Source organism: Bos mutus, chromosome X, assembly GCF_027580195.1.
Source record: "Bos mutus isolate GX-2022 chromosome X, NWIPB_WYAK_1.1, whole genome shotgun sequence".
Taxonomy (NCBI): Eukaryota; Metazoa; Chordata; class Mammalia; order Artiodactyla; family Bovidae; genus Bos; species Bos mutus.
The window spans coordinates 84,436,643-84,452,271 of NC_091646.1; the positions used below are offsets into that span (position 1 = coordinate 84,436,643).

Here is a 15,629-nt window from a genome sequence, read left to right on the forward strand (position 1 = left end):
AGAATGGGAAAGACTAGAGATCTCTTCAAGAAACTTAGAGATATCAAGGGAATATTTCATGCAAAGATGGGCTCGATAAAAGACAGAAATGGTATGGACCTAACAGAAGCAGAAGACATTATGAAGAGGTGGCAGGAATACACAGAATAACTGTACAAAAAAGATCTTCACGACCCAAATAATCACAATGGTGTTATCACACACCTAGAGCCAGACATCCTGGAATGGGAAGTCAAGTGGGCCTTAGAAAGCATCACTCTGAACAAAGCTAGTGGAGGTGATGGAATTCCAGTTGAGCTGTTTCAAATCCTGAAAGATGATGCTGTGAAAGTGCTGCACTCAATATGCCAGCAAACTTGGAACACTCAGCAGTGGCCACAGGACTGCAAAATGTCAGTTTTCATTCCAATCCCAAAGAAAGGCAGTGCCAAAGAATGCTCAAACTACCACACAATTGCACTCATCTCACATGCTAGTAAAGTAATGCTCAAAATTCTCCAAGCCAGGCTTCAGCAATACATGAACTGTGAACTTCCAGATGTTCAAGCTGGTTTTAGAAAAGGCAGAGGAACCAGAGATCAAATTACCAACATCCGTTGGATCTTTGAAAAAGCAAGAGAGTTCCAGAAAAACATCTTTTTCTGCTTTATTGACTATGCCAAAGCCTTTGACTTTGTGGATCACAATAAACTGTGGAAAATTCTCAAAGAGATAGGAATACCAGAGCACCTGACCTGCCTCTTGAGAAACCTATATGTAGGTCAGAAAGCATCAGTTAGAACTGGACATGGAACAACAGACTGGTATCAAATAGGAAAAGGAGTATGTCAAGGCCGTATATTGTCACCCTGCTTATTTAATTCTATGCAGAGTACATCATGAGAAATGCTGGGCTGGAAGAAGCACAAGCTGGAATCAAGATTGCCGGGAGAAATATCAATAACCTCAGATATGCAGATGACACCACCCTTATGGCAGAAAGTGAAGAGGAACTAAAAAGCCTCTTGATGGAGGTGCAAGAGGAGAGTGAAAAAGTTGGCTTAAAACTCAACATTCAGAAAATGAAGATCATGGCATCCGGTCCCATCACTTCATGGGAAATAGATGGGGAAACAGTGTCAGATTTTATTTTTCTGGGCTCCAAAATCACTGCAGATGGTGATTGCAGCCATGTAATTAAAAGATGCTTACTCCTTGGAAGAAAAGTTATGACCAACCTAGATAGCATATTGAAAAGCAGAGACATTAATTTGCCAACAAAGGTCCGTCTAGTCAAGGCTGTGGTTTTTCCAGTGGTCATGTATGGATGTGAGAGTTGGACTGTGAAGAAAGTGCCTACGAATTGATGATTTTGTACTGTAGTGTTGGAGAAGACTCCTGAGAGTCCCTTGGACTGCATGGAGATCCAACCAGTCCATTCTCAAGGAGATCAGCCTTGGGATTTCTTTGGAAGGAATGATGCGAAAGCTGAAACTCCAGTACTTTGGCCACCTCATGCGAAGAGTTGATTCATTGGAAAAGACTCTGATGCTGGGAGGCATTGGGGGCAAGAGGAGAAGGGGACGACAGAGGATGAGATGGCTGGATGGCATCACCGACTCTATGGACATGAGTTTGAATAAACTCCGGGAGTTGTTGATGGAGAGGGAGGCCTGGCGTGCTGTGATTCATGGGGTTGCAAAGAGTCGGACACAACTGAGCGACTGAACTGAACTGAACCGAATGATCAGTCATTGATCACACTGGGACACACTTGACACTTTCCTAAGGAGTTATCTAACCTCCTGTGAACTCCCTGATGCTGTTAATGTGTAAGCAGGCTGCACTACCACTTCATGAATTGGCAGACAAGACTTGGGAAGGGATTGGATAGATCTTGAAATAAATAGTAGATGGAAGGGAGCTGTTTCCACTGAGATAAGATAATGGTATTATATCTGAGATCAGATCCCCAGAGGGCTTTTTTGGGACAAACAAATTGACTGTGTTGTCTGAGGTTCTAAAAGTAAGTGAAGTTTGGATCAACAGTTGACCTCAGGAGTGCTTTATAGATGCAGATAGAGGCTTGGCTGAAAGAAGGACCAACTGAACTGTCCAATAATGAGATGTACTACTTTGGGATGTAGACTGTCCTATTTTTGGAAGCATTTAAGCAGAAGTCATTAAACGTCTCAGAAATGTGGACATTTCCTTTCAATATGCAGATTCTAATACCAAAGTAATCATATAAAACACAGCTGCTGGTATTTAATTGCAACACATCTCTCGTTCCCTCACTGGCTTTTCTTTTTTTCCTGACTGGAACCTTCTCTTCTGTGATAATTGGAAGTTAAAAAAAAAAAGTACTCTGAGGTCTTGGGATCAGTGTTCTATATAGACTGCAATCTCTGCAGGAAAATTCAAGTTATTATTGTTTTTGGTGGCATGTAGGGACACAGAACCCTGCAATTACCCCCTGGACTAATCTGAGAGATTGATATGGACACAAGATAACCATTGTAGCATTATGAGAAAAACCAATTGTTTTCATGTCTGTTTTTCCTAATAAACTGTGAACTCTTTCAAGGATACCATATTTTACATTTTTAAAAAAGTTCTTCCTACACATAGTGGTTTCTCAATAGTTTCTCCATAAAATGTTTCTCAGGCATGATCAATAGCTTGTGATGTAGTTTGTATAACAAATGCTGGCCTGGCATTTCTTCCCAGGAGGAAGAAGGTGCTCGCTTCCACTTGCTTTTTTGGGTGACATCTAAGGTAGATAATGTGACTATTTCTAAAGATATCTCTCTACCATTTCCTTCATTTAATGGCAACCAGAGGGCTAAAACAATACTTTAAAGATCTGAGCTTTTGACAGAGTTCCTAGTGCTAGACACATGAATCTAGTTTGATGTCTTAGGTGTGAAAAGGGTGGGAAGGCTCTGGATATTTTCTTTAAGCTGAGGCTGGTGGGTTGGTGGACAGGGGAGGCATTTATAAATGATCAGGGCCAACTGAGTGACTTAGCACACATAGGGCCTTCTAAACTTTGGAAAACCTTGTTGATATGTGTTCCAGTATGGCATTCTCTGCTTCCCACCATCCTCCTCACTCTTGGGAGTAGGGGTATTGGGGTGGGGGAAGGAGAGGGCAATGTGTTGTTGGTCATTCAAAAAAGGAAATAGGAAATCCAAAGAGGCTAAGTTAGGAAGAGAAAAAGAAGAAGCCTGGGACCAGAGGAAGGTGTGCTAAGAAAGACTGGGCCTTCTCTTGCCCCTTGGTGAAAGGACAGGAACACCCACAGCCAGGAGTCTGGCCTTGTAGCCTATTTTAGTGGTGGGGAGGGGTACCCTGGGACACACTAGGAGCCTAAGTCTCAGCACAGCCAGACACCTGTCAGTCAGTCCTTCCAAGACTTCCCCATGGATGGCCCTGTTCTCAAAGGGATCTCTCCCAGAAAGGCATTAGTAAGATAACACGGCCTTCAGAGCGAGGTGGAGGCGGGGTGGAGGGTAGCCTAAAATTAGCCCTCTGGATCTATTCAGCCAGACTGCAGGCAGTGTTATTAACAGTGGAAACTAGGGGCTCTGCCTGCTCCAGCCCCTGGGGCAAGTAGGGGGCTCCCTTTGGAGGGGCCACCAAGGCCCAGTGCTTCACAGAGGTGTAGGGGCAGCCTGGTGAGTACCTGGAGCCTAGAATATGATAATGCTATCAGGAACAAGTGAACTCTTAGGGCTGCTGTCTGGTGAACCTATGATCACCACCCTTTGTAGTCTGTTTCCACTGGGTCTGGTTTCTGGTGGTGCTTGGGAGGTCAGTGAGGAAACCTGCCCACAGAGAGAAGGACGGGTTCCTGCTGTGTTTGTCCCAGGAAAGTATGTCTGCCTGGGCTCTGGGATTCAAATGGTCCTACTTCTTCAGGGAAATCACTGCAGTTATGCAATACAGGAAGGGGGAAGGTTTGTTTGTCTTTGTGTCCTTGTTTAGTATAATATCTAATTCATGACTAAACTTAGAAAATGAAGCTAGATCTTGCACTGTGTCTGTTTAAATATGTCTTGGTATGTCTTTGTCTCTGGGTAATATTTTTGAGGTTAATTTGTAAATAAGCTCTATTTATTTGGCTTAAAAAAAGGTAAGCACTTACAAATCAAATAATTCTAAATTAAACAATAAATTCCAGGTTCATATGAACTGGGAAATATTCAGTATTAAATACCTGATAGTAATGCTTGTTCATTGACCTATCTAGTATAGACATGTCTTAGAGTAATTAGACCACCCTCGTGACTTCCCTGGTGGCTCAGATGGTAAAGCGTCTGTCTACAATGTGGGAGACCTGGGTTCGATCCCTGGGTTGGGAAGTTCCCTGGAAAAGGAAATGGCAACCCAGTCCAGTACTCTTGCCTAGAAAATCCCATGGACGGAGGAGCCTGGTGTCCATGGGGTTGCGAAGAGTCAGACACGACTGAACGACTTCACTCACTTTAGTATTTGTGAGTATGTGTAGATGCAGAAGGATAGGCTCAAGGACAGAAAGGCAGAGCTCCTCGATGTAGGGGGGGTGGAGAGGGGAAAACAAGCATTAAAAATAGTCTATTAATGCTTGGCAGACTATTCTGGGGCCCACTGAAACCAGCCACTCTCCCAAAGGAGTTATTAACCTAAATTCACAGACACCCTCACAAGAGGGCCTTAGATAGAATTCAAAAAATCAAAAAATACAGATGATATGAACAAATACTTTTATTTCCCCTAATCTAACTGAAATTTACTACTTCCTTCAAGGATGAATGCAGGCAGCAAATAGCAATCATATTACTAGTTTCTATAACTTGGTCACCAGAAGAAATCATAGATATTTCCTTTCATATTACAGTTGTGACAGAGATCTAGAAATGTCATTTGTGCTCATTATAACTTAGAAATTATTAGTAGAACTTGTTATTTAATGTGTTAATAAAGAACTTTTATTACTACATATGCAATTTTAAAAATATTTTGATAGCTATTTTTCAATATAATTGGTTTCCTTTAATTCTATATAGCTTATGGATGGAGGGACACATATGCCTGTGGCCGATTCATGTTGATGTATGGCAAAAACCATCACAATATTGTAAAGTAATTATCCTCCAATTAAAATAGATTAATTAATCTAAAAAAGAAAGAAAAAATTAAAAATTATTCTGAGATGGGGCCAGAAACTTAACAAGATTGCCACAGAGGCTGATGTCACCAAAAAAAGAGTTTAAAACCCCTGCACTTTGGGGATCAGGAGAAGGATCCTTGCACAGAATGGCCGCACACAATAACTCTGATTAATAAACAATAGTATGGTGAGGTTAGACAATAGATGGCTTAGATTTTCTTATCCTGTCTAATGAGATGAGGTACAATTCACTCAAGTACCCAAGGCTGCTGGGGTTTATGTCTTGTTCTCCTTCTGGAGGCTCATTATATTGGCCCTGCTGTAGGCTCATAATATGACCTTGGTAAGATCTTCAGCATTTCCCTTCACACTCCCTTTCCTCTTCATTTCCCTGAACATCACTCCCCCAAGAGTAAGATATTAATATTGTAAAATAGTAAGATTTATTTTATTTAATGATTTCGTAAAGAAATCATTTCTTTACAGATCACATGATTAAGGTCGTGGAATCCAGCATGACCTCAAACCTGAGGATTCTGGGAGCTACAATACAAATGCTTGAGGCAAGGAGGAGGGATATGTGTTTGCTTTTCAGGTGGTAATAGAAAGGACAGGATGGGGAGTAGGGAAACCTGGTTTCTATTCCATCTCTAAATTTAAGTTATGGAGCTTTAACCTCAGGAGGGAGCAGCAGTCATAGAAATTGAAGACCTAAGTAATAATAATAATCATAGTGAAAATAGTTACTGAGTACTACATTCAAGTGGTATTATAAATATTTAAGATGTATTAACTCATTTAATCCTAACAATAGTCCTTGAGATAGATACTACTATTACTCTATCTTTACAAATAAAGGAATAGACACAGAGAGATTAAATGATCTGCCCTGGGTCACACAGCTACTAAGTGGTAGAGATGAGATTGAAACAGAATCCTAGACCATGTTTTACTACTTCCATATATGGACTCCCAATCTGCAGTAGGGAAAAAACAGATCCACACAGAAGGAGTTATGATACAGTGTGATGACTGCTATAGTGCTATAAGAGCAAAGACTCAAGGAAGTAACCAATCAGAGGAAGTTGCATGTGAAAGAAGAAAGCATGATATATATCAAGAGCCATAATTTCTCCTCCCTTATTGGTGGATTTTGGAGTATAAGTAGAGGAATGATAGAAAGTGAGGCTGGAGATTTTGGCCAAGGTTTTCTCATGAAGGACGTAAGCTTGGCAAGGCATCTGGGCTATACTCTGAAAGAAAGGGGAGTCATTAAAAGATTTAAAATAGAGGATTGGCGCAGACAAGGTTTATATTTTTAAGTGATCACTTTAGCCATAAGAAGAAGAAATTATTGAAAAAGTAAACTAGGAGACTACTGTAAGAGTTGATGCAAAAGATGATAGAGGCCTAGACAAAGTACAGGCAATGAGTATAAGCTTGAGAGGGGTAGCCTATAGAGGTCTCTAGGAAGTAAAATCCATATGATTTGGTAAATCAGTTAGATGGGGGTGGGAGAAAGAGTTAAAGATACCTGACATTAGTCTGGGTATTTGGTTTGTTTGACCAGTTGGATGATGATGAACTGAGATGTGGATGTAGTGTGGTGATGGTAATGGTAGTAGTGATGGTGTGATACTGCTGATTTTGAAGTACCTGAAAGAATTCAATGAATACATACCTTTGCTGAAGAGAGAGCTGGTGTACTTGGAGTAGTGGGCTTGAAATCATCCTGATAAAGGTGAAAGCTATAGCTCTAGAAGGAGAGAACACGGAAGACAAAACTATTTCAGGGGAGAACAGAGGGGGGGAAATCAGAAGAGTGTGCTGGCCAGGAAGCCAAGAGAAGACTACAAAGGAAGAAGTGTCAGATGCTTCAGAAGAGTCAGAAAAGGAAAGATCTGAGAAATAGCTAGTAGATTTAACCACAAGGATGACTTTTAAAGAACTATTCAGTTTGTGATTAAGGTGGATGGAGCCACTGCAGAGGGTGGAAAAGTGACTTGGAGGTGAAGAAGAAAAGAAAGATAGCTAGAGTAGGACAAAGGACCATAGAAGTGTTTTGTTTCCAAAGATGGCTGAGGGAGAGGAACCAGTGGAGAGACTGAAGGCACAGAGGAAGCTCACCTTTGAAGATCTAACATGTGGTAGCTCTGTTTCTCTTGGGGTTTCCCTGGTCGCTCACACAATAAAGAATTCGCCTGCAATGCAGGAGACTTGGATTTGATCCCTGAGTCAGGAAGATCTCCTGGAGAAGGAAATGGCTACCCATGCCAGTATTCTTGCCTGGAGAATCCTGTGGACAGAAAAGCCTAGTGGGCTACAGTCCATGGGGTCACAAAGAATCAGACATGACTGAATGACTAAGCATACATGCACACACACACTCTTTCTCTTAACAGTTCCATTAAGGGACAATTATTTCTGTCTTATAAATGAGGAAACTGAATCGCAAAGAAGGGAAGAGACTTGCCCAAAGGTTACTCAGATAGAAAATAGGGATGCTGAGTTGCAAACTTAGATCTGCCTGATTTCTCAAATCCTCTTGTTATAACTGTACCCAAAAAAATGGATAAATAATAAATATATGGAGTTGATGCTGACTTATAGGGGGAGCTAAAGTTTAGGGAGACCCATCCACTCACCTCACAATTTATTCTATGAAGTGTATATTTGAGGTCCCAGGCTAACAAAGAGGGGTTGAGGTCAACGGTGAATAAAAGGAGGTGTGTGGCCTTGAGCCCAGGGCTGCAGGGTATGGGATAGGATGAAAACTCGACTTCTGAAAAACCTACCAGCTTATCCTGATGACATTACAAACTGAGATGGGTGACTTTGACTTTGGAGCATTACAAACAGGACAAGAAAGGTCAAAGCATTAGGTTGAGTCAGTCACTGGGCGATGAGTGATTTTGTAGAGCCTGGGGGTAATGAAGAGACAAGAGTTGAGGGTTGAGGCAAGGCTCCAGGCTGGGTAGAGCAGAGAAGATGGGAAAATGCTTGACTCAGAGAGATGGGAAAGATTGAAGGCAGGAGGAGAAAGGGACAACAGAGGATAAGATGGTTGGGTGGCATCACCAACTCAATGGACATGAGTTTGAGCAAACCTTGGGAGATAGTGAAAGACAGGGAAACCTGGCATGCTATAGTCTATGGGGTTACAAAAAGTTGGACATGACTTAGTAACTGAACAACAACAGCAGAGAGATGGAGAAGCCATAGTTTCCAAAGAGTTGCTGGCAATCAAAGGGACTCCTGGATTGAAGTGGTCCTGGTGGAAAATCTAGTTGTCAACAGAGAGGAGGACTTGCCCTGGAAACCTCAACTATTTCTTACTATCTCTTTAAGTTTGTTTTACTTGAAGTATATTTCTTATAATGTCATTTCTTTATTTAATCATTGAATGCCATTCAGCATCCATTTCCTGAGCAACTCTGTTGCCTGAAGCATGGGACCTGAGTCTGAGTGGACATCACATATGAGGGGCTATAAAGAGGTTGAAAAGTAAAAGTGAAAGTTAGTCACATAGTTGTGTCTGACTCTTTGTGATCCCATGGATTGTAGCCTGCCAGGTTCCTCTGTCCATGGAATTCTCCCGGCAATAGTACTGGAGTGGGTTGTCGTTTCCTTTTCCAGGGGATCTCCCGACCCAGGGATCAAACCCAGGTCTCCTGCACTGCAGGCAGATCTTTACCATCTGAGCCACTAGGGAAGCCCATGAAGTTGTTGAATCTCATCTAAAAGGCTGAGAGGTAGAGTTGAGGGCCTGCCCCCATAAGACTGATGTCAGAATGCTCAGGGATGACTGCTTGACACCACAAAGCACCATTCTGTTGGCCTAGCAACTGCCAGACTAGAACCCCCTCATTAGCCCACACATTCTGAACTAAGATGCATCTACCAACTCCCTAGCCATGATGTAGGCTATGCTTGGAGTGGAGGAATAATAAGATGGATACAGGAGTCCTCACCTTGGAGTTTACACACTGATGAAGCACAGATAAGTGGAAATAAGATGTGAAAGTTCATGGCTAAGGCCTAGTTGTAATCCTTTAGAAACCCTGAGAATGGGCAGAGATTAGGGAAGGCTTCCCAGAAGTAGGAGTTTGAAGGGTAGGCAGAACAACATATGCAAAGGTACCAGGCTGTGAAATGACCTGATCTATTTTGGCAGCCATCTGTAGGGTCTGAAATAAGATGGAGTAGGAGTTAGAAGCAGGGTGCCAATGAGTGAGGAGTCTGATAGTGAAGGATAAGGGAGCAAGCATCCAGGCTTTTGATGGCAGCCCTCAGTCTTCTGTTTTTATCACCCACAGATCTGGCATATCCTCCTGCTCATAATGAGAATAGTTCTGCTCCAATCAGCCAAGGTGAAAACCTCATGGACATCACCAAGATTTTCTCCCTCCTGCAGCCTGATGATGAGGAGGACACCAACACAGGAGAGAAACAAGCTCTCAATCAAGCAGTGTACAACAATGATTCCTATACTTTGGACCAGCTTTTGTGCCAGGAGCGTTACAAAAGATTTATCAACAGTAGGAGTGGCTGGGGTGTCCCTGGGACACCCTTGCGCTTGGCTGCTGCTTATGGCCACCTTAGCTGCCTGCAGGTCCTCCTGGCACATGGTGCTGATGTTGACAGCTTAGACGTCAAGGCACAGACACCACTTTTTACCGCTGTCAGTCATGGCCATCTGGACTGCGTGCGTGTGCTTTTGGAAGCTGGTGCCTGTCCTGGTGGTAGCATCTACAACAACTGCTCTCCTGTGCTCACAGCTGCCCGTGATGGTGCTGTTACCATCCTGCAGGAGCTCCTGGGTCATGGTGCAGAGGTCAATGTCAAGGCGAAACTACCAGTCTGGGCATCGAACATAACTTCATGTTCTGGCCCCCTCTATTTGGCTGCAGTCTATGGTCACCTTGATTGTTTCCGCCTGCTTTTGCTCCATGGGGCAGACCCTGACTACAACTGTACTGACCAGCGCCTACTGGCTCGAGTCTCACGGCCCCGCACCCTCCTCGAAATCTGCCTCCACCATAATTGTGAGCCAGAGTACATCCAGCTGTTAATTGATTTTGGTGCTAACATCTACCTTCCATCTCTCTCTCTGGACCTGAACTCACAATATGATAAAGGCACTGCATTGTTGGTACAGGCCCGAGGTGAGTGTCAAGCAGACCAGCTCTAATAGGTCTCCTGGCTTGGATGTCCCAGGGACACAAATCACCCCCAAAGTTAATATTTCTGGGGTGAATTGGAGAAAGCACCATTGTCTTCCCTTTCTTGGGGCCCCAGTAGAAAAGAGGTTACAGATTCCTTTTTAGAGAAAGGCAGTGGCACCCCACTCTAGTACTCTTGCCTGGAGAATCCTATGGACGGAGGAGCCTGGTGGGCTGTCGTCTATGGGGTCACACAGAGTCGGACACAACTGAAGTGACTTAGCAGTCACTAAGATGAGGTAAGGTTTGCACAATCCCAATTTGTGGTTCTGGCTCTGCCAATGACAGTTTTGTGGCCTTGAACATGCTCTCTCTAGGCTTCAGTGTGTCCCCATTGGTACCATGCATTTTAGGGCAGGAAGCGGGACATTTCTTAGAAGGGAAAGATCAGTTAGGGCTGCAGTAGCCAGGGCAGGGTGGATGTAGGCTTGAGTGGGAGAACTACACTGAGAATTGCTTCTCAAAACCTGTTTTTCCTTACTGTAGCCACTCCACGGTCACTACTATCACAGGCTCGTTTAGTTATCCGCAGATCCTTGTGCCACACCAGCCAGCCACAGGCCATCGACCAGCTGGATATTCCCCCCATGTTGATTAGCTACCTCAAACACCAACTGTAATCTTGCAGCCTGCCCAGAAACCTACAATGCCTCCAAGAAATCACCTGGGGACCCAGGTAGCTGGAGAGAACTACAGCTCTACACACTCACCCAAAGCTGCTCTCCTGTATTATCCTCCACAATAAAATCCTCAGGGAATAAATCCTGGGGGCTGTTGTGTCTGGTGTGTGTTAGGTTGGAGGGGGCACAGAGTTCACTGGGGGAAGGTGTCTGGTTGGTCATGGGAAAGAATTATAGTGATCTGGGATTCAACAGGCATAGGAGCCTGACTACTGAAAGATAAGACTAACCCAGTAGCCTATACCTCCCCACCAAGATCCTTGAAACAACTGGCACCGTAATGTCCTAGGAGCAAGGTCCTGAAGAAAGCAGGTAAGTATAAGGGTAGCATCATCTTGTTCAGCCCTGTGTCTCCATTGACTCTCTGGCTGCTATTGTTACTGAACCAAACTTGGGTCCACAACCAATCTATTGACACCAGGTTGTGGTGAATGAAAGCCACCTTTTCAGGGGCTGTTGCCTGTCAAGACCAGCTTGACAAGCAGGGTTTCTGAAAGTACGATATGGCAAGAGAATGAGAAACAAGGCACAAGAATTCAGAGAAAAGTGAGGATCAGGGGACCAACACCACTCCAAGGTGAAGGCGCCGAAACTGAATCTAAGCCAGCTTTATTATACTTTCAGCTGTGAATGAAATAATATGCAGGGAGTTAAATTATAATATATGTGGCCTTCAGGGCCAAAGAACAAAATGATCATTAACCATTGAGTAATTAAGAAACAGTTATCAATAACAAATCAGTAACTAAGACTAATATTCTTATCTATAGATTTTCCACCAGATACATAAAACATGTGACTCTGAGACGCCAGTTGAGAAACAGTCTGGGGTTGGTTTTCTGACCCCAGGATCATATCTTGTTTTCAAGATTATGAACTGTTCCCTCTGGACTTGTTCCAAGAGTCTCATGCCTTATAGCATCCAGTTTATCAATAATTATACATTTCTTTTGCAGCCTTGCCAGGGCCTGCTTTTCTTTTATTCTTCCTGTCTCCTACAGTTGCCAAACACTTTATTTGAGTCAAATGACCAAGGAGTCTCCCATTCACTCACCTTGAATCATAGGCTGCATTATTGCTAGTCTATTTTATAGTCAAGATCTAGCTAGGAACACAAATTACCAAATATTTATGACAACAGATTTAACATGGAAAATGGTTACATAGGTGATAGGCAGAGGATCTAAGGACAGGAAGTTATAGATTAGTCATAGCAGGAGTCTAACACCATCCTTAGGCTGAAGGGGTAAGGGAAGAAGTATGTCCAGAGTCTAGGGACTTGGGTCATCTGATGAAAAGTGAAATCACAGGTCTATCATGGATTATCCAAACAAGAAGAAAGGAAGAAACGCCCTCTCCTTTACATCATTCTTGCCCATCAGTCTGCTTCCAGTGTCTCACTGGAGAAAACTAGAGGTCAAATAATATGAGAGCTTGGGAAACACAATATAGAGGGGTCAGCCCCTCTTGCAACATCTGGCAGAGCAGGACAAGGTGAAAAGTGGACAGTGGAAGGAGGTGGTATGACCTGAGCCAGGAATTGGATCACACAGCAGAACTGGAAGTATACTGACAGCAGAAGCCATAGAAGAGACACCGCAGAGATGCCACCAAAGGCACAAAAGGTATAGCTTAAGTACCCTGGCTTCCCCACATTTCTTACCCTCCCATCAGTGCCTTCCATTGGTTGAACCCAACCAGAAGGTGGTTGACGAGGAAGCCTGGGAAATACAGCCTGCAGTGGTCAGTCAGCCTATGGTGTGGAGAAGAACAGGGGAAGGAGGCAAAAGGGGCCTGAACCAGCACAGATAGCCACCCAAATCCAGATCTAGACACCTTCAATTTTGCTAAATCTTCATCCTTTCACAGTACCTTCTTTTATATCTCCTGGACAACTGTGGGTGAGGATATGGATGAGCAGTTAAAGAGATACAAGGTGAAGGCATAGAGGATGCAAGCCCAGATAATAGCTATGTGGAAAGTACTTTTGATGTTTAGAGCTTTTCCTGAGAGCTGCCTTGACAGACCCACCCCCAACACCCCATAATTATCTCCTATCGTGCAAGATGGGAGGCAGGGAATGGGCTCGAAAATTACTTGCCTCTCCTTCTTACCACCCGCACACTCCCTAGCTCCTAGGGCTTGAGAGCCATTAGAAAGGAAGGCAAGAAAACTGGCCATCTATCCCCATGGCCCTGCCCCACACAGACTCCAGACTTTCAAATGCATAAGGCATTTTGGATGGCAGTGCAACTGTTTATGTCCAAGAAACAAGAGAAGTAAAGGACTGGAATATACTATAAACACAGATTTCAGGGCAGAGAGCCACAGGTATCTTTTACCTTTCCTTCAATCTGGGTTCCTGATGGGTGAGGTGTCTGGGACCCCACTCCTTGCTCTGTTCCCCATCCCCTTAGTCAAGGTTTAGGAGATTTGGAGTCAAGTTCAGCAGCCCCATCTATTGGGTTGGCCACAAAATTCATTTGGGTTTTTCTGTAAGATATTATGGAAAAACCTGAATGAATTTTTTGGCCAGCCCAATACTTTAGGACCCTGGGAAAATACACCCTTCAAATGGGGCCTGCCCAGAGTAGCCTCTCCTGTGCAACCTAGAATACAGATTTTCTGGTTGACCTTTGAAAACGTGTGGATACTCTTGGCATGCCAGAAGACTTGCATTTGATGAGAATGTAGGAGCACATCAAATCCTAGACAGAGAGGAAAGGCTGAAACTCTATGCCCTATTTCCAAGATAAGCAGATTGAGAACCTTTCAAAATTAAGTGCCCATGTTATTCGTAGCTCAGCTCTCGAGACCTCTGAGCTATTGTTCTTCTACTTGCTTGTGCTTCTATGAACAGAAACAACTTAAAAGCCTGGTACCTTGGTCTCTTTCCCACCCAGACAAGAGACCAGGAGTTAAAATGGATCATCTCAAATGCTGATGATGAACCTTCTGAGGCAACTTTCCCTAGGAGATATGAGAAGGAGGTGCCTGGAATGAAAGCTCACTCTTGGCCTTTAGTCTCTTGTTGGCACTGCCCCTAGATGATAATCTAGCTTCCTTCCTATCCCCCATTACAATCACCAGTTTCCAGGTACTTTGTTTTCCCAGTTAGATCTTGACTATAAGCTAGACTAGTGGGAATGCAGCTTCCAAGAAAGCCAAACTTTAACCCTTCTCTCCCTCTCTCCCTGTCTCCTTCTAACATTTATTTTCCTTTCTTCTCTCCCTATGTCATACCCTCCCTTCTATACTGGAGTTGCCATGAGCCTAGGGCTGGCTCTGCTCTGCACATGACACTAACAAGTCTGCATTCTTTCCTGCAATAGGAAAATTATTTTGCTTTATTCAGAAATGTGGCTACCAAAGACAAGATACAAACTGCAAATGGTCCACTGTCTGCAGAAACCAGAGAGTTCTCTCCTTCAGCTACTAATTTGAGGCAAAGGATAATGGAATAGGTGGTGTTTGATTTTGGCCTTGAATGGTAGAAAATATTGTAATTGGTAGAGAGTGAAAAAAAAAAGGTATTAGTGGGGGAAAATCAGTCAACAAAGACATTGTTGCTGTTCAGTCGCTCAGTTGTGTCTTTATGACACAATGGACTATAGTATGCCAGGCTTCTCTGGCTTTCACCATCTCCGAGAGTGTGCTCAAACTCATGTCCATTGAATCAGTGATGCCATCCAACCATCTTGTCCTCTGTCATTCACTTTTCCTCCTGTCTTCAATCTTTCTCATCATCAGGGTCTTTTCCAATGAGTCGGCTCTTCACATCAGGTGGCCAAAGTATTGGAGCTTCAGCCTCAGCATCAGTTCCTCCAATGAAAACTCAGGATTGATTTCCTATAGGATTGACTGGTTTGATTTCCATGTATTCCAAGGGACTCTCAAGAGTCTTCTCCAACACCACAGTTCAAAAGCATCAATTCTTTGGTGCTCAGCTTTCTTTATAAACCAACTCTTACATCCATACAAGACTATTGAAAAAGCTACATAACTTTGACTAGATGGACCATTGTAAGAAAAGAAATATCTGTGCTTTTTAATATTCTGTCTAGGTTTATCATAGCTTTTCATCCAAGGAGCAAGTGTCTTTTAATTTCATGGCTTCAGTCACCATCGGCAGTGATTTTTAGAGCCCAAGAAAATAAAGTCTGTCAGTGTTTCCATTGTTGCCCCATCTGTTTGCCATGAAGTGATGGGACTGGATGCCATAATCTTAGTTGTTTGAATGTTGAGATTTAAGCCAACTTTTTTACTCTTTCACTTTCATCAAGAGGCTCGTTAGTTCCTCTTCACTATCTGTCACAAGTGTGGTGTCATATGCATATCTGAAGTTATTGATATTTCTCCTGGCAATCTTGATTCCAGCTTGTGCTTCATTCAGCCAAACATTTCACATGATATACTGTGCATGTAAGTTAAATAAACAGGGTGACAATATACAGCCTTGACTACTCCGTTCCCAATTTGGAACCAGTCTGTTGTTCCATGTCTGGTTCTAACTGTTGTTTCTTAACCTGCATACAGGTTTTGCAGGAGGCAGGTAAGGTGGTCTCATATTCCCATAGCTAAGATTTTCCACAG

General features: G+C 43.3%; 2 protein-coding genes across 2 annotated transcripts in view; both read left to right on the forward strand.

The window, feature by feature from the left end:
* The first annotated feature begins 3,502 nt into the window (after nt 1-3,502).
* Nucleotides 3,503-11,123, forward strand: ASB12 (ankyrin repeat and SOCS box containing 12). The gene is made up of 3 exons (XM_005890992.3): nt 3,503-3,659; nt 9,451-10,299; nt 10,843-11,123. The coding sequence occupies exons 2-3, from the start codon at nt 9,516-9,518 to the stop codon at nt 10,974-10,976; spliced, it is 918 nt and encodes a 305-aa protein (XP_005891054.2). The 5' UTR covers nt 3,503-3,659; nt 9,451-9,515; the 3' UTR covers nt 10,977-11,123.
* The window catches only part of AMER1 (APC membrane recruitment protein 1), an 82,300-nt gene continuing 76,976 nt past the window's right edge, over nt 10,306-15,629 (forward strand). The window contains exon 1 of the mRNA XM_070366257.1: nt 10,306-10,595. The gene's annotated coding sequence lies outside the window, so the exon portion shown is untranslated. The remainder of the gene's footprint in view (nt 10,596-15,629) is intronic.